Source organism: Contarinia nasturtii, unplaced genomic scaffold (genome assembly GCF_009176525.2).
Source record: "Contarinia nasturtii isolate CC-2019 unplaced genomic scaffold, AAFC_CNas_1.1 Cnas_scaffold_78, whole genome shotgun sequence".
NCBI classification, from domain to species: Eukaryota; Metazoa; Arthropoda; class Insecta; order Diptera; family Cecidomyiidae; genus Contarinia; species Contarinia nasturtii.
In genome coordinates, this window is record NW_022197436.1 from 1,506,966 (window position 1) to 1,526,942 (window position 19,977).

Here is a 19,977-nt window from a genome sequence, read left to right on the forward strand (position 1 = left end):
TATTTGATTTCATATTTATTACTGAAGGATCGGCTTTTTGTATTAAAAAAACATTTTTACTGTATTTACGGTTTTACGTCATTCATGAAAAACATTACAGTGCAATCTCAGAGAACTTAACTCACAGAAAAGTAAAGCGAAATTCGACGAAAAAAGACTTACGTGGAGAAGAACTCTGATTGAAAGCATCAATACTTTGATCACATGGTATCAAAATAGTAACGACGCGAATTTGATTAATCAGGTGGTGAATTTTCTCAACGTACGAACAAATTTGGTCAAGAATGAACTTACAGAAGAAAAAAGCAAGTCAATCTCATTGGGATATTTTCGTCTATTCTTTTCAAAATCAAATTGATTTGTAAAAAACTGCATGTGATTAGGTGATAACAATAAATGTTGAGAGTTAAAAAAGAAAAATAATTTTGGTCAATTTTGCCAGAAAAGGTTATCGATGCATATGATTATTAGTTTTCCACTGTACTTTGTAGTATGCATTTTTTTTCATTAAAACGATAACATTATTGCAAAAAGAGGGACTGTTTTGCAATTTTGCGAATTATGTAACTGAAATCAACGATTCACCCATTGTATATTAAAATAAGCCTTTTTTGAAATTTGAAGTAATTTTAACCAGTTTTATTCCATCGACATATAATGTAATGTAGAAAAATGTCACAAAAACAATTTATTTGCAACATTGGTGTTGTTATTTGCTGAAATATTATAAAAAATCTCTGGTGAAGAACGAGTGACGAAACCAAAATTTGAAACACGAAAATAGTTGGTAGATAATTTTTCTGTAAATTAGGAATTTATTCAGAGTAAAAAAATCCTTGAGTTCATTGATTTTAAACTATCTAAAACAAGGGAAAGCTCGCTTCGGTCACTAATCTGGTTGGACATTTATATTTTGTTACCATTTTGGCAAGAATATAAACTTCTTTCGCTATGAGTGTGAAAACAAACGAATCCAATATATTTTTTGCCATTAGAACTTCAAATTATAGCATTTTAATCCATTTTTAAGTAAAAATATCAAACTGGTCCAAAATGAATGTCAGCCGAGATTTAACACATTATTGTTAAAATTACATTGAAATCGGTCAACACGTTCCGGAGATATATTTCATGTAACGCTAAAAAGGGCACAAACTACAATGACACCCGTCATTGTCAACACATGAATTTTGATTGAAATATAAAAATTTATCAATATTGCCGAAGATTAATTTTAATTATCACCCAACGCCATTGTCTTTTCGATGTTAGTCGAAACTTTAAATATGCTACGTTGAAAGCAATTCAACAAAAATATTTGTTCACTAAATCAAAGTAAATTTATGAAGCGAAATTTAAACGGATCACAGTTTACACAATCATTTCCAAATAATCTCTATGCAATTAAGCGATATTTGGTGAATGAACACTTCATTTTCGGTATTTATTCCGAACATTGTTGCGCGAAAGGAAACTCTACTTTGATTGTTGACTTCGTTTGTGTTGAATAAACCGACACATTGTCACGCATGCCGAATAAACATTTAAAAATTAAATTTAATCTGACATAAAATTATCAAATAAAATGATTTGACTCATGTTCGATTTTAAAAATCAATTATGTTATTTTTTTTTCTAAATTACTTTATTTTATTAGAAATTCGTAATATGCCACATTCTATGATATTAATAAATAATGAATTACACTAATGAAAATCGGCGCCATTCGGTCGACTTCGTACATCTAACAAAAATAAATAAATAAATAACATTTTCTGCATATTTTGAATTATCGCACGTTGTTGCGAGTATATACAAAAAAAACACGTATCATTCTATTGTAAAACTATTCTGGCGCACAATTGAAACTAACTCAAGCACAAATAACTATAATCCTAATTACATTGATTTTCTCAACAAAATATTTTCCTTAAATTCAAAATCCGCTTTGCATAAATAAAAGAATGTTTCGTGACACTCAAGGTCACTGAAAATGACATTCGACATGCAATAAACGGATTGATATGGATTTTCGGTGTATTGTAGCCAAATCAAAAGCAATGAATTGTTGAAAGCATTGAAGAAATAATCTTAGATTGTTAAATGGTCAAAATTGATCATGAAACATCCTAAACGACTAGAAATGCATGTATGTGTTTCTTTTTTAATGAAAATTTAATTGTAAACACGAACAATTCAATGAATCGATGAATTAAGAAAATTTGAATGCACACTTCATTTGGTCAAAAGATTAAAATTCTAAATTTTTTTATACATTTATTAACGAATGGTTGGGTTGTTTTTCATACAACTGAACACCGTGAATGATTTTTCGCTTCCATTACATGTTAAACATTGATTGAGTTGCATCTTTATTTTCATTCATTTGAGCTAGTTCATTGTCGGAATCATTGAAAAGTTCAATTTCATTTTCATTATCATCTAATTCGGAAGCGCTATCCGACGGTATATGGCTGAAACAAAAATGGTTGAAATCAATGAGGTTTTTTTTTTAATAGATGAGTATTTATTTCAATGTTTACCTATATTTATTGGCTTCTCTTCCACTTTTGAATATACTTTTCGGACATTTTTTATAGTATGGAAAACATTCACCAGGTCCCACAGTACCCTCACCAATTTGTTGCGCTGTTACATATTCCGTCAACAAATGTGCATAATTTGATTTGGTGGCACTGAAGTGAGAGAAGAAAAACCGAAATAAAGATAAATTGAATTAAAAATCGATTGATGGAAAAAGAGAATTTATGCACACAAAAAAAACATACGTGAAAAATAGTTTGGCAACTTCACCAAGAAATCCCAAATGATCGAGCGTCTTTTTCGAATGTATTTCGCAAATCGTTCGGAGTAAACAGGCTTTGCCATCCACACCGAATGTTGATAGAAAATCTTCGGCAATGCCATATAAAATTGCACGTTCGCCACCATGGAATGCATGCTTATGTTGGTCGGGTAGTGTGGGCGCTTTTTTCGGTGAAATTGTCATGAATTCATCACCTTCCTGTTCCGATATCGAACGAGCCTTGCGTGACGTTAAATATGCACCAACGTAATCGGCTGAGAATGAAAAATTTAAGTAAATCAAGTGTATTCGGGGTGTCAAATGAAAGACTTTGAAAAAAATACTGAAAAAGAAATATAAACCGTTGTCTATACCTAAAGCTGAACCGGCCGCTCTTCCCATTTTGCGTGCAAAAATTGGCGGTAAAACACCCAATGGATTCTCGTTATCGGTTAATCCCAATTTATCAAAGTCAATGGTAAGTGGAAAGCTCATTGTCATATTCGAAAGAAATCCATCCAATGGATATCGAACCAATGGCAACGATATAGTCGGTGTTAAACTGAGCACAGTGCCCGGTGGCAATGCAAGTCGTCCATCATCTGTAATCCAAATCAATCGTTTTTTTCTCGAATGTGCTTTATTCGCTTCATTCGATGCGTTCGAGTCATCTGAGTCTGGATTTGGTTTAGTTTTTGATTCACTGTTTGTATTAATATCACGTATCGCATTTGAGCTATTTTGTTTTGTTCTACTAACGAAATTTTGATTGATTTTTTCGATATTCAAATGTGTCGTCGAACTATGATCGTTTGGTTGTTTTATACTTTGACTCGATACAATCGAAATTATCACAATGGTCACGATTGTTTTAAGCCAAAAATAGAGCACTTCCATGGTATATAAATAAAATGTTTTATGTTTGTTTGTTTTTTTTTTTTTTTTTTTTTTTCACATAAAGAAGATGTATCTAGATTAAGTTCCTTGCACCCAAACCTATGAATGGAAATATGAAAATTATTTAAAAGGGGTTCGTTGTTGACATAAAGTGGAATTATAAATGGTAAATCACCAAAATGGTAACTTATAGTGTTGTGTTCCGCATCATATATAGGTATTGAATTTTCTATGCAACTTTTATGCAGTGCATATACACATTTTCACAAAGCAATTATTGGCCCGATCATGTGCGTAAGTTTATAACCATCATAATCTGGTTTCCGCTCATATGTTCAGATCATTATGGTTATATTCTGTTGGTTTCGCTGACACGACGAGCGAAAACATGTACGTAAAATGAAATAGAAATGAATGCGATGGAAGCAATGCGCAACCATCTTATAATGATTGTTTGTATAGTCATTAGAATTAAGTTTTAGAGAAGACTAGAAGTTGCTGCATCGAACGCATGGTAACATGTACAAAGTAATTCACTCGGTGTTTTACACATTTTTGCCCGAAGAGAAATGAAATGCTTGCACATGTGCACCATTGAATAAAGAAGAAAAAAAAAAGTAGGAAACTAGTTCGATGATCTGTACGATTGTAGTAGATATGATTGTTAAAAACAATGTAAACTTCCTCGTGGTAGTGCGAAGCACACACGCATGGGCAAAAGGCACTGTCCGTCCCACAACTGGAAGTGAATCTTTATGGTATCATAAATCAGTGCACATTATACGAATGTGATAAAATAAAAGTTTCTAATTCGCAATTAGAATGAAATTCCAATCGATTGTCGGTGCGTGTGTGTGTCACGCAGTTGTAATCAAAATAAGAAAATGATCACCATTGATTTCTAACGATGCGCATATTATACGGAAACAAATCACTTTTTAACCATAAAGTATATTGTTAGTGATAATAATGATGATGTCGTTTGAGCAACTATTTGGTCAATTTTCTAATTACAGTCATAAAACTTCGATTTGCATTTGCACTTTTGTCGCGACACTGTTGTGCAGTATACATGCGTGTTCGTTCGATTAATGATTGGATACATTTGTACGTGCGAGTGAATATTTTTTAACTATTAATTACCCGTGTGTAAACATATTGACAGTCAGCCGGTGAATTGGGGACGTTCTGACTGTTTATATGTGATCGTTCCCAAATAGCCGACTGTGATCGCATGAAAATTTGTGTGAAAACCAATCGAATTACCAATGACAATAAATGAGCAGGTTGATACGTAATATATCGTGATATTGTTGAATTAAAACCAAGAGAAATCTGTCGTTCTTTTAAAATGATCATATTGCGCGTCATTGGCCGTGACACGGATTATTTGCATAATTTTCGTTAAAATAAAATCTATAAAGTTCTCTTTCTAACTCTCTAAATGCGGAAATCGAAGAAAAGTAGGCTTTTAGTGGTCTCGCCTGAAATTTATTTGAGAGCCAATAATCGATTGACGTTCGACATCGAATCGTATATTACGCCGTATACGCGCACATTCTATATGATGATTTGAAATTTTTTGATGGACAACTTGACATACTTCCTTTCTTTGTGACACTTTGAGTGTGTGTGTGTGTGCCTTCCTTTCGATTTGATATATAATAGAATCACATATGATGATTGGGCAATTTATTGTCCTCGATTTTGTTTCACAAATCTTTTCACTAATTAATTACGCACTTTTCAATGGCTCCTTTTCCCTATAAAATACGTGTATCGTTTAATAAACACGTTTGATTAGTTTTGTATTCATTTGAAAAGTTCTTCTCCGGTTGTTGATGAAATGTGCGAAATTCAACCAGAGCTGAAACAAGTTTACCGTGCAGTTTAGGGATTTTGATGTTCCCAAAACACAAATTCATAAACGATTCTTCGAAATGCATTCGGTCGAATGATCGATTTCACTTGTATACACGCTCATTTTAATCATCACATTCAATTGCCGGTGAAATAAAAACAGAAATGATTACGAATGCGACCAAAATAAAATGAGCAAAATCGCTTTGAATTGACATCAGGACAGCACAGATATTGAAAAACAAAACTGAACATACCTCAAACTGATGAAACACAATTTTTTTTGTGCCTCTTTTACCGTTAACTGTGTTTCGTTACATCATAATCGATGGCACTGGAATTCGTCCACACTTTGCCCAATGTTTATCAGTCGATTTTTTTTAGCAAATTGTTTTTTTTGTCTCCAATTTTCTCTTTGTTTCATTCAAAGAAGTGTGTCAAAGAATTCGCTTCTCATTTTCATCGATGGCATAATATTGATGGAATACTTGAACTCTAATTTAGTGCAACCAACAAGCAACAATCAACAATCAACAAAAACACATTCAAGCATAAAATGAAGTGACATTATCTCTGTTTCTCTGCTTCCTATGCAAATGCAACGCCGCTGTACGGAGATCACGTAATGAAGATTCACTACAAATACCGATCGTCATGGATTTCTCATAAATTATTTTGTGGATAATTGATAAATAGTTTGCTGAATACAGGTTTTTATGTTGCGACCATTGGTGTGTGTGTGTGTGTTCTCTTCTCTTTTCATGTTTATTTAGTGTGAGTATGTGCTGATTATGCTAATTTAAATTATGTGCGTATATTACGACCGAAATGTGCGTGCAGTCGTTGTTGGAAATTTTGTTTAAATTCATACGAAAACTCATTTCATGTGACTGATCGTATTATGGCAGAAGCACTTGAAACGATTTAAATAATTTCAATCATGTTATGAAAAGTGAAGATGTTTCATTTCTATATGAATTCAACGGACCTAACTGACCTCAAAAATCGTATTAAAGCCACTTTTACGGTCGAAAGGTACTAAGATTCAATTTTAATCACAAATTTTCCACAATTTTGCTAGCATCTCAAGAACTCTCGTTTTATATTAGCCACAATGGAATTTAATGTACATAAAAATAGTTGACAATGTAAATGTTTGCGGTATACATATAAAGTTTAAACAGTGAATACATTAATCTAAGTGAGCACGATGCTTTTGTTTAACATGAAAACGATTAAAATACAGTAAACTCTCTTTCAATGGCCGAAAGGCAATTTGAGAATATACAACATCTGCGTCACAATAGGGAAATACATTTTGTTGTCCTACAGTTCAACCGATGCTTGTTTGCACCAGAGGAACTACCCAATCGAGATATATCATCGATTTCATCTGAGTTTCTTCTAATTTTTTATTCGTCTGCAGTAAATTCTCTGGATTCTGAGTTGTGACTGCGCGAACTCAATCGATTGCAATTCGTATCAATCGGTAAAGAAAGAGAGAACGGAGCATTCTTTATGGTTTGGTGTTTACATTCATACTGGTTCAATTGCCATTGAATGATAAAATAAGCGTGCAAACGATGTTGATAGTAAACGATGAGGTTTACAGTCATCTTCTTCTTGGTTTCTGAAAAGAACGCAAGTTGAACAGGTTTAATGATGTGTGTACACTGTGTGTCGTTTGTTTACCGTTTGAAACCGTCCAAAGACTAAAAGAAATCGAACGATGCGCGTGAATTTTTTTTTTTCTTTCATTTTTTTGACTCTCTTCGTTTGCGCTTCTTTTTCGAGGATGAGAACACAGTGACACAGACACGAACAATAATAATGAAAATGCATTGCATGCGATTCTTACTTTCGGTTTGAATCGGGACTGGAAAAAAGAGAATTAGAAATTATTATAGCCGTAAAAGACTAGGTCATGATCGTGTCATGAGCAAAATAAACGGCCAATATATTTCGCTTGTGAATGTGTACGATTTCGTTACGAGTGCATTGAAATCGGAATTGAAAAAAAACCAGCAAATACATAGCGAAAGAAAATGAATGGATGATTTACTTGATTTATTCCGATTCCGCTGTATTGTTATATGATTTGAATCACATGTGAATGGATATTGATTTATGAATATCATTTGCACCATTTTCAGATTATAGTCTCATTTTCTTGCTTTGCTTTAGAACGATTCTCGTGCTCATATCATTTCAAAAAAAATGATCGTTTCACTTTTTACAGTTGGCTTCTTTTCGTCGTCTACGAAAAACGGTTGCATGACCATTCAAATATTGTAAAACAGTTACGAGAAAACACATTTAATTGATCGTTATTCTAATTTGTGTTGTTTTATGTCTAAATAAAAGTGGTTACTCGTTTGAATTAGTGAAATTCATAAATTATTCCGAGCAGATGCTACGTTTAGTATGTCACTCACGAAATATATCAATTCTAAATATACTAACGCCTCTTTATTCATTGAAGAAAATAAAAAATTGTCGACGAATTTTTGTTGGCCATTGTTTTGAATACACATATGTTAGTGTGGTGTGATCGAAGAAAGTGCGCGAAATTTAATCATTGTATATGGTATGTCATTTATATGCTTAATCTGTCAAAAATCGAAAAATGTACTTTGTCGCGTGTGCACACTTTTCATTGGATTTCGATTTCCAATTTAGTCGTCAATTTCGTTATTTTTTTTTTTTTTTTTTTTTTTTTTTTCAAATTGAATTTTATTCATCGAAAATTCGAAATGCAATTAAAGTAACTAATACTAGTTTCATCTCTCTAAAATTAAATTCATTTATATGCAGACAATGGTAATGGAGTGCGTGATTATTTCAGTATATAAAAAATGACGAAAAAAAACCAGCACAACAAAAATAATAATAATGAAATGATCGGAAGAAAGAGATTGACAAAGGAAAGAATGATAGCCGAACAGATGGAATTCCTACGCCCTCGATACAATATGATGAAGAGCAATGTATGTGCGAAAATAAAACAATGCGCAATTACATTGAATGAGTGTCGGTGTGTGTCTGTCTCAGTACAAACCGCTACCGAATATTAATAATATAGAAAACGTGCATCAAAAACCGTATCGATAGCAACCGACAACTTGTTACTCTTTTCGTTTCTATCTGTTTTCAAAATTAAACCAACGAACAAAAAAGTAGATGTATAGTCGGTTACCCGTCACAATTCGGCTAGAAAGTGTTTCATATGTGCATATGCGCCATGTGCATTGATGGTTATACCATTAACGATGTCGCACATTGTCTAATAACCGCGAAGAGACGCTTATGAGACAATAAGAACAAATGACAATTAAATTCTTATTATCTTTGTTCTTCTGAGAAGACGAACGTGGATGTCGTCGATGACGATTCGAAGCGCAGTCACAATATATTCTCTTCGTTTTTGTGTCGCAATCAAACCCATCGACATAGAGCAACAATCGCTAAATCAATGCAAAGGCATATATAACCACATACGCGTGAATGTTTTTATTATTTGTCACTGAATTCAGATTGTGGCTCATATGTGTGCATTCACATTCGGAATAGAATTTTATTTACCATTGTTTGATTGGAAAGAGTGTTGTTTTCCTACATTTAAGATTATTAAATCGAAATTCTGTGTGTTGTGATTCATGTTTTTAAAAATTACAATTGATTTTGGTTGGGATGGTGGTTTGCACACAATTTGAATTAGATCCGGTATAAATCAGCTGAAAAGAAATTTGAATTTTATCTACAATTTATCATTCACACGCACTTTTTGTTTTAACAATGGCACAACAAAAAGTATAGAAATGTTCAAAACTTCTCCTTTCATTATACCGTATATCCAAAATGGTCAAATGCGGAGAAAATCGCATCAAACAATTAAAGAGACTATGCGAGAGTAATAAATAGAGAGACAGGTTGAACAGAGGCCGTTTTGTTGATTCTATCTTGTGTGTCTCGCATAAAAACCAATCCGGTTCTAATCCATTCAGATACTGCTCACATCTTATAATTTTGTTGTTGTTGTTTCATTCGTCGTCATGCATCTTTTACTTTTTCAACATAAATTCTTATTTTTTTTTCTACTTGGTTTACGACAAACGGCGCAGACTTGTGAGCTACAGATATATCATATGTTCTGTCTTTTTGGGTCAATTACAATTAGAAATGGAAAGATATATGCAAAGAAAGAAAAACACTATCGACCGTTAAACTATGGCCAATTTCAATTGCAAACACTTTATCCCCATCTCTGTTTGACGCATGCTTTTTTGTGAGACACCCGGTAGCACTAATTGACAAACGCTTCATTTGAATGCGAATACACTTCATTCACTTTTCTCTTCGACAATCATCATCTTGTTAAGAACATAATGAATGACCGAAATGAAAACAAAAAAAAAGTGACGCACAAAAAAGACGTAATGGACAGGAATTGATTTTTAAATATTCTATGAGTTTTTTTTTGGCTTTCTTTCAAATGATATTAGTGTGAATTTGTTCGGGAATGGGTTAATTCACATTCGAATTGCCTTCAGTAGAAAATTGATTTTCCATACTTTGAAACACAAAGTTTTCTTCTTCGTTGACAATATGTTTGGTTTTGGGGTCTAACATTCTATTTTCACTTACGATTTGTCGGAATTTACTTGCAACTCAATTTATCCTTTTAGCACCAGATCTGTTTTTTTTTTCTTCCACTTTTTTCTTTAATATTTTGCTTCTTGATCCGCAAGCAAATATGAAATTATTTCAAATGAGAACTGATCATGTTTCTTCCGTACATAAGAAATTACAAACTAAACAGACGCACTTTAACTCTTTTTGTTTGCTTAAAAATTAAAAAAAACTAATCAGCATTTCAACAGTTCGGAAGTAGAATATTAAAATGTGAAAATGCACTCGCTGGTGATGTTGATCGTTATGTGCTCGAAAAGAAGCGACAAGCGGTTATACCGAACATTGCGACGGCCAATCTGAAACTAACGTAGAAACAATATAACATCACCGCTGATATGCCGAATGGGCAAAATGTATATTCGCAACGCACACAGACTGCTTTTACCGACAACGCTCGTTGTTTTTGCTTCGCTGTTCTTCACTTCATTCCGGTATTATGTGCAGGGATTTTAAGATCCATTGCTTCGTGAGTGCGTATTATGTGTCTTTTGAATAAATAAATGGAACGGATGATCATCGCAGAGTGATGTCCTTGAAGTTGAGCATGTCCATTGATTTCTTTTCTTGGTTATTTTTCTTCAAAGAAAATTATTATTTATAAAATACACATAAATTTGATGTCTTGACGATCAACGGTAACTTATATTGACTTTAGGTAGTCCGCGATCGACATCAACGTGTAATAATTTCATTGCAACAATAAATCTACTTCTTTTTAATTATTTTTCGGTGTTAAGATATTCAACACCATTTTCAAATTACAATATATAGGTCACTATGGTAGACAAAACATTCCAGTTTAACATAGAATATCAGCATAGAAGTAGAATATGATCGAGGTAAACCAACTCAAGTTGATCATCTCTGAAATTTTCAAACATTGGGTTTGGCTTAAAAGAAATGAATAATCCAACGAAAAATTGGCGTTTCGTCATTAGTTTTTGCACCTCTTCGGATTTCCATAACCACGTAATCCAGTTCTGGAGTAAGAGTTGAACGTTTTGACTTTTTTCATAATCAAGTGACTGAAATGTCAAATAAGTGAATAGATATACTTTCATGGATTATGCAAAATATACATATAAAAAAGTTACATTCTAGCTAGAATGAAAGAAACTGATGACGATCGTTGTTGACCCACATATTGGCAAATAAATTAATTTTTCTTAACATCTTATCACCGAAATTTTGCATACCATAGTTTGGCAGATAGATTATATCATTACAAATCTGGTTTTTCTCCTCATCAAATACATGATATGTTAAATTTGATAAATTCATCAATTTCTTCTCTTCCTTCTCTCAGTTATTCTTCATTTGCTAATTCATTACATAATAAAGGCAAAATTATTTGCCTAAATTCCACAATTTCGGTAGAGCATGGTGCGTTGTAAAAATTTCAATAGATTCTATTAAATTGTTGTTGGATAGAATATTTCGATTTAAATTTTACAGAATTCAATACTTATATACACTGCCGTCAGAAAGTTTGGGTTCAAATACATTTTTTTTGTATGAAAGTGCAAACATCTGATATTTTATAAAAACGTAGATATTTTTTGGTAAAACTTCACTAGTTCACTCTCCGTAAATAGAACAATAAGTGTGCAAAAAATAATGGATCTAGCTATTTCCGAAATATATTAAATAATGCTCCAAAATAATTTTAATTCGTATGAAATTGTATGAAAACAATGTGTTTGGCCCCAAACTTTCTGACGGCAGTGTATATATTCTCGAATATATTTGTATTACACGAATACGTATATATATATATTTAGTGCCATTTTCTATGATTTATCTGTATGACAAAATATCTATATGAAAAAAAAAACGACAGCCACATGTATGATGATCGCGCTGTCCAAATTTTTAGTATAAATACGACGTCGAAAATTTGAAAGAGCATGGAAGTCATTTAGTTCCCAAGTGATTAAAGACAACAAAAAAAAATCAACCAAAATGAAATTCAATTTGAAAAAGTGTCAATTTATTGTTATTTGAATCAATCTATTTGTTTGAATGGTTTTATTGATCGTTATGTGATTTTTATTTTCAATTTAGGACATTGTTATGCTCGTCTCCATCGCTGTTGCCGCTGCTGGTGATATAATAATAAATGAAAAGACCCAAATTATTCCCGATGACTTGACTTGGGCCTCCCTATACCAAGGCAAAACAGAAGATGATGTCGACTTGAGAGAATCTCCGAATCCAGAATTTCGACCGGATCGTTTTCCCGACGGCCGAGAAAATCAACCAATTCAAATCACATACAACGACCAGCCATTTAAATAGATGGTTTTTTGTAAAATTCAGAATTTTCAATGAATTTTCAATTTCTATGCATCTGAATTTGGTCGACTAAAACAAAAAAAATGTCATTAATTTATTTAATCAATTTTATTTAACCATTTTATAATTTTCTTGTATAATTATGGAGCAATATTAATCGATTTTCATGATTTATTTTCTAGTTTAATTATTGATCTCTATTGATTCAATACGTTCATTTACTTCAACAACATAGTGTTGTTTTTGAAATTATGCGCCATTATCCCAAATATAAACATAGCAACAAACATTAAACTGGCAAATAGAATAAACTCGTGCGCTTGTGATTCAACAATATTCATTTTAGTTATAACCACAAAAATGCCATTACCCAATGCAATATTCAAAAGCCAAAACGATTGTAAAACCGATTTCATGCTAACGGGTGCTTGTTCATAAGAAAATGCGTAACCGGTTACGGAAAAGAGAACCTCGCCCAATGCCATAATAACATATTGGGGTACTTGCCAAAGCATATTTACAGAATGCATGGGTGACGAAACAATTTTAAATTCGACAAGTGTAGCCAACAAGAATGAAATTCCTGTCAAAGTTCCGCCAATTGTGATTTTTTGAAGTGGACGCCGTACTCCGATCTTATTTAATATTGGATAAACGATGATTTCAAACAATGGAACAAATAAGATGCACAAAAGTGAATTCAGTAATATCATTTGATCTGGTTTTATAATATAAAACCCAAGATTTCCGTTCATCCTGTTTGCCTGAAGAGTCCTGAAACAGATATAGCGATAAAATCAATTTTTAAATTTCAATTTGGTTATCATTAATCAAATTCTGTACCAGCGAGATCCAAGTTGCCCAAATAACGTCCAAAAGAAAGCTAAGGGCAGATAGAGCACCAATATCTTCATTACGATTCTTATATCGCTAACCAGTTCGATGCCATACTTATCTATTGAGTAGTCGAGCAGATTTTTCTGTGGCTTTGTCTTACGTTCCAGCCTTTTGGTGTGAACGGCATGCTAAAAGGTCAAATAACTGAAAAATATTAAATTAAACTTCAAACGCATGTTTTATTTACCTTTATGCACTTGAATATCTGCAAAATCATATTTTCTGAGGAGATTTTAACTTGAGTGTACGACGATTTACCAGTGACAAAAAATACTGAAAAAAAAAACGAATCGAAAATCATTGAAACATATTTAAGTTGTAGATATAGTTGAAATCAATTTTACGAATGGAAATAATCATCAAAGCAGCAGGAACTCCGAACGCAAGCGAATAACAATCATTTTCTCCAAAACAATGAACATTTCCCCTTAGAATTGGGAGAACGGTGGTTGAAATGAGCGGACCAGCATTGATTGTGAAGTAAAATAATGAAAAGTATTTGCTCAGTTTGTCGGCTTGTTCTGGAATTTTGAATTGGTCAGCACCAAAAGCTGAAACGCACGGTTTAATTCCACCAGCTCCGATGGCAGTCAAAACTAAACCAATGATGAGAGTGATGTTCGGTGAGAGGTCAATAAGTGGAACGGCTCCGATTGAAATGATAATACTTCCCACCGTATAAAACATAGATAAATAAAAAATTGTATTAAATTTTCCCCACCATACGTCAGATATTATGCCACCCATTATAGTCGCTGAATATGTCATTGCAGTAAATATGTGAAACAATACAGTCGCATCATTTGGATCGTAAGCCAATTTATTTTTCAAATAAAGTACCAAAATTGCTGAAAATAAATTCAGTGCTTTACAACCGAATAAACGAGTAAAAATTTGGAACTTTTTACCTTTTAAACCATAGTAGTTGAAGCGTTCACAGAACTCACTTCCAAAAATAAGAAATACTCGTTTTGGATATGGAATTTTGTCCTGTTCTGTCATTACAACATTTGGCGTCAACTTCGACGTTTCTCCATTTGAATCTAAAATATAAGAACTCTTATTTAAAAAAAAAAAAAAAAAACATATTTATTTATATGCAATCGAGTGCGGCACCCGAAAAAGAGCGCACTAACTTCGTCAGGTGCCGCACTTCTGAGATGCCGATAGCAGCTCTGAAAAAGATCCAACGAAATTCATAAAAATAACGATTTTTGTCAATAAGTGATACTGATAAGCTGATACTTCTTACTGTTTTTGTGATTTTTTTAGTAGAATATCTTATTTAAAAAAAAACTGAGATTTATTTAAATGCGTCATATTAGTTTGTTAGATCATCATTAAGTTGTTTTCTAAAATACCACTCTTTTGCACGTTTCAATTGGTTAGTTTTGAGTTCTTACCATTGATCTCCTTTTCTTCTGGATGGTCCATTTTTTAAAATCAAATTGACCAAAACCACAATGCTCTTGCCTAGATGTTTCAACTAAAATATAAACTCTATCAAAGTTACTGTGTTCATCAGGTAGTTCAATATTTCCATGCCAATACACGTGTGTCTATGGCCCCATTTCTTTTCTTTTATAATGCTTCAAAAGCGAAGAAGACAAAAAAGATTAATAATATGGACATACGTCACTTACACATATAGATGTAGGTGCGTATTCTGATATTTTTCGTTCAGTACATAGTGAACACCGTTTTCTTATCTCTTTTGCCATCAAATTTCGTATAACATGTATTGGTAATTTTTTGTTTATTTGTTTTTACTGTCAATAAATTATAGTAATCTCTATTTAAAATGATTAATAAGAACAAATTACATGCATAGTATAGCAATAAATTTCTTATCCTCCAAATTATTTGGAATGGCCTTAAATTATTCCGCATTTAAAAAAAAAACTTAAACTGTAATAATTTTCGTGAAAAAAAAAAATGAAATAAAAATCCAGACATGTTGGTCAGCATCATTCCACTGCAAATCTGACGAATTTGATGATGGATTCCCAAATTCAAACATGTTAATAGCGATAAGATCATTTTTTGGGCAAGAAATACATCGATGCTTTGCAAAAAAAAAATCAAAAGGATATGTATATTCCACAAATTTATCTGTTTATTGTGGTATATTTAACGGTTTTTCTCGAAACGATACAATACAACAATATTTTTCATTTTTTAGAGCATGAAATCAAATTTGAACCATTATTTTAAACGTCAGAAAGAATATTGTTATTGTTTGAATATTACAAACAATTTATAAGCGTTAAAAAATTGTCTGCACTAAAAATGATGTGTTCCTTCCAAAAGTTTTCGATTCATACTATATATATTTAAAACAAAAATGTAGCCAAAAGATGCTGTTCCTTACACATTAAGAAAAAAGATAATACATGCAAAGAAAACATACATGCTTACGTTTTTTTTTTTCAAAATATTACTGTCAAGAATTCAAGAAACGTTCATTGTTTTTAAAATTTTAAATTTTACAACAGAAGATATTGACATCTCCCAACATTGAAACTGACAAACAACTACATACATACTTGCACACAAAAGGGACGACAAAAACATCGAAGCAGGAGACTACTAAGCAAAACTGTCAATACACACAAATCGTCGTAATAAATTCCTCACACTCACACTCTCTCGGACGCACTGGAGACATGTAATATACACTCACCAATACACATACGCTTCCTTGCGTATGACAGCTCTTTATTAGTATAGCAACTGTTTTTGACAACCGGTGGTTCAACATTACTAACAACATAAGCAACAAGTCCAAACATTCAAGCATAGTGTGCATTGTTTCAATTTGCGTCGTACATCATATTTTGTTGTGAATGCCAACTTAGGTAAGTACTTTTATAACATCAGAATTTTCCTCCAAAATGTGTGCTCAAACTTTGTTTTTTTTTTATTTAGTACAAAACAAAAAAAGTTCATCAATCCACTCTATCTCAGAAATCGTTGATCAATATGTTATGGAAAAAAGAGTACATCGATTTACGTGAATCACATAGATCGAAATTGTCGCATGAAGATGAATACAATATAAACATTCAAAGACATGTGAAAAAAGATAAAACATCAATTTCGAAACGAGAATTGGGAAATATGAGATTCCGAAACCGTGACTATGTCGAAGCCATTGAAGATTACAACGATAGTCTTCGCTTTGCTGAAAGTGACCGTCAAATTAGTTTGGCGTATGCAAATCGGGCCAGTTGTTTTTTGCATTTGAAACGGTATAACGAATGCCTCACTGACATTGACTTGGCGAAAAAGGCCGGCTATCCAGCAGAACTGATGAAGAAGTTGGATAAACGTGAAGCCAGTTGCTTGGAAGAGATGGAAAATGCAAAACAGTCCACCGAGTTTGGTGCCAAATTAAGTTTTGATCCTGACGAAAAATTTCCGTGCATGGCAAATGTATTGCAAATCGACAAAGACAAAAACAACGAATTCTGTGTCACCGCCAAGGAAGATATTGATGTTGGCAAAACGGTTGTGGTAGATGAGCCATTTGAAAAATACATTTATCGTGACTATGCGCGAAAATGTAATATTTGTTTGAAAGGCAACACCAATTTAATGCCGTGCAAAATGTGTCCGCTCGCATTATTTTGCAGTGAAGAATGTCAAAAAAGTGATATTCATGGATACGTATGTGGCATGACTTGTACCTCAAAGGCCGTACTAAATGGTGAAACCTTGCATTTGGTGCGAGGAATTTTGGTGGCTGTCAAAATGTTTCCTAATATAAACGACTTGATTAAATTTGTAGAGGCAGCAAGGGAAAGCAATCCAAAAGAAATCCCGTCGAGTATTGCAAGCTTACATTCAAAATACCGAGCATTTCTCAAGCTTCCGATCAAATCCAATGAAGGATCATATGAGTTTTTACATAGGTTTATACTCAATTATTTTATGGCATGTGATGTATTAATTGAACACATTCCCAAAATCGTCGAAACGTTCAAATCGAGAAATCATCGTAATTTCTTGACGCACCTTGTATGGCATCACGTGCTGGTCACAATGTCGAATATCCACCGAAAGAGGCCATGGTGGTTGGATGAATCAGAAGATCAAACTAAATTTCCACCATTTTACGCTCGAACCGCTCTGATGCAGCCATACTTCCAGCGTTCTTGTGCGCCAAACGTTTTATACACCGATTGTGATGGAAACGAAGTCTATATTACAGTTCGGCCAATTAAAAAAGGTCAACAGCTACTCATCTCAGACTTAAAATTTCTGGTGGATAAAAATGATTTCGAGAAAAATGGGTTCGGTGAATACCTTGCGCCAGATCATGTGACGTGTACGTGCATGCGTTGCACAGGTACAACAGCAACAAAAGCCGAACTGCAACAACTTGAATCCGATCCCGACTTTCAATCGATCGAGAAAGGCTACAAGGATTTGGGACAATGTTTCATTGACGATAAAAGGGTGCAAGCTGTAATTGACAAGTGCATTGCGTTTTCACGAAAATACGGTGAAGTGTTTTGGAGCTACGAAATTCGAAGAGCAATTGAGCTCTTCATGCATATAACAGCCATCCAGCTTGTGAACCCACTTCATGAACAGGGAGTCTATGGAGCATACTACAACATATAATAGGCGTTTTTAAATTTTGTTACAGTTTAATAATATCTTTTCTTCATGTTTTCATCATTTTCTTTAAAATTTATAAGTCCGTCGAAGGCACGGCATTATTTACAATATAAACGACTTTAATAGTCAAGTTTACAAATCGATAAAAACATTATTAAATCATTAATTTTTTAATTTTTTTTTTTGTATTTTCAATCATTTGCTGAAGCAAAGATATAATCTTATCAATATGCAGAAAATATTTCAAATGTGATTTAAAACAGAATATCAATTTATTTTTTAAGAATTCATTTACTTATGTCATTAAATTTATAAACTTTCATAAAATGAACATTATCATATATTTAATAACCAAAAAATTGTTAAAACCCGAACTGGATTAATCAGGTATTCAAATTTTTGATAGGATTTTTGAATATGCATGAACAATTGAAAGATATGATGATACCAGATTTTTGTTACTTTACATTTAAAATTGAAAAATCATTTTTAAATAAATTGTTTTTTTTTTTTTTTCAATTTATTCACCTCCAAAATCGTATATAATATGTTATAACGTTGATGATTTAAAAATAAAGCGCAAAAACAGCATCAATGAATTTTTGGTTTTTCACCGAATTGTTTTGTTTAGTAGTGCGTGTATGGCGCATACGCTATGTGATTGTGTGTGTTCATTGTTCACTGTATGTATTTATTAACTGTCAAAATGTTTTTGTACCATCCAATGTACGTTTGGAATGATCGATACGGGAACAATTGTAGACACAAAAATTGTACAAAAAAACTGTAGAAAGAGTCTTGATTTTCAATCTGAAAACAGCCATACGATCCAAAGAATTATTTTATTAGACATTCATTTTACTCTTATGTTTTTTCTTTCATCCTTTAACTTATATCAAAACTAAAAATTCATTTCAAATTCAAATCATCACGTGACCTTCGTATTTACTTTTTCTGGTTGAAAATTCTGATTAAAAATGTTTTGGTTTATCCACTTAAAATGTTGACATTTTTTATTTTTTAAAATTAAAATTTCATATTCCAGATCGGTAAACGTCCGTCTAGGGATATGAATGATGACCAAAACTTTTCGTGGAGAAATGACGATTCCATTGATGTGATTCCGCTCGCCGAAGTTCAATCATCTTTGTGTCAATTGTCCAATTCTTCCATTTAAAATGTAAAAACACCACCTCCTCGACAAAAATTATAATTTTTCTACTGCCCAGCAATTTTTCACGTTCCTTGCTCAATTTTAACAAGTTTAGAACTGCATAAGCCAAACTTATATTGTCAAAACGAGTGATGACGATTTTGTTTAATTTCACTGAATATCGAATAAATGGAAAAATCAAATTGAAATCCTTCATCGTAGACCAGAAATGAATTCGCTCAAGATTTTGCAAATTTGTTGCCAAATATTTGGATTCAACAAACGTTAAACTACGATCCAATTGTAATTCCTTCAAATTTGTAAAATCTTTGAGAATGTCAATGCTTCTGCTAGTGTAATGAAACGTTTCCAGTCCCGGTAATTTGCTCAAGCGTTCAATTCTTCTTGTCGAAAATTCTTCACATTCATAAAGATGTAATCGTTTATAAAATCCTTGTTCGTAAAGCATATGAAGTAGATCAAATGTGTCTTCGTCTCTTCTTGCTGTTTCTTTTTCATCATCATGGTAGCCCATATCAAACAGTTCAAACGATAGTGCCAAATCATCCAGTTTGATATCACTTTGTAAAAGGAGGTCTTCAAGTTCTAAGAACTCCATGTCGACAGCCAAGCTTTTGATGTGCGAATTTAACTTGATAAACGTTTCTATTTCTGAGCAGAAGAATTCACCGGAAAATTCTGGGTTAATTTCAATGTGCTCAAGTTTTGGATAACGTTTGCATAACCAACT

The 19,977-nt window shown here is 32.7% G+C and overlaps 3 protein-coding genes across 3 annotated transcripts; 1 reads left to right on the forward strand and 2 right to left on the reverse strand.

The window, feature by feature from the left end:
- Positions 1-1,676: 1,676 nt before the first annotated feature.
- On the reverse strand, positions 1,677-10,530 carry LOC116337032. Its single transcript, XM_031761315.1, has 5 exons — positions 10,208-10,530; positions 3,181-3,802; positions 2,790-3,081; positions 2,544-2,696; positions 1,677-2,474 (listed from the first exon to the last, which is right to left on the reverse strand). Exons 2-5 carry the CDS (start codon positions 3,701-3,703, stop codon positions 2,342-2,344), a joined length of 1,101 nt encoding a protein of 366 aa, XP_031617175.1. The 5' UTR covers positions 3,704-3,802; positions 10,208-10,530; the 3' UTR covers positions 1,677-2,341.
- A 2,104-nt stretch (positions 10,531-12,634) lies between these two features.
- Positions 12,635-15,144, reverse strand: LOC116337130 (peptide transporter family 1-like). Its single transcript, XM_031761474.1, has 6 exons — positions 14,851-15,144; positions 14,356-14,490; positions 13,792-14,295; positions 13,635-13,720; positions 13,394-13,575; positions 12,635-13,324 (listed from the first exon to the last, which is right to left on the reverse strand). The coding sequence occupies exons 1-6, from the start codon at positions 14,879-14,881 to the stop codon at positions 12,769-12,771; spliced, it is 1,494 nt and encodes a 497-aa protein (XP_031617334.1). The 5' UTR covers positions 14,882-15,144; the 3' UTR covers positions 12,635-12,768.
- A 1,049-nt stretch (positions 15,145-16,193) lies between these two features.
- Positions 16,194-18,516, forward strand: LOC116352190. Its single transcript, XM_031784587.1, has 2 exons — positions 16,194-16,305; positions 16,376-18,516. Exon 2 carries the CDS (start codon positions 16,430-16,432, stop codon positions 18,074-18,076), a length of 1,647 nt encoding a protein of 548 aa, XP_031640447.1. The 5' UTR covers positions 16,194-16,305; positions 16,376-16,429; the 3' UTR covers positions 18,077-18,516.
- The last annotated feature ends 1,461 nt before the right edge of the window (positions 18,517-19,977 follow it).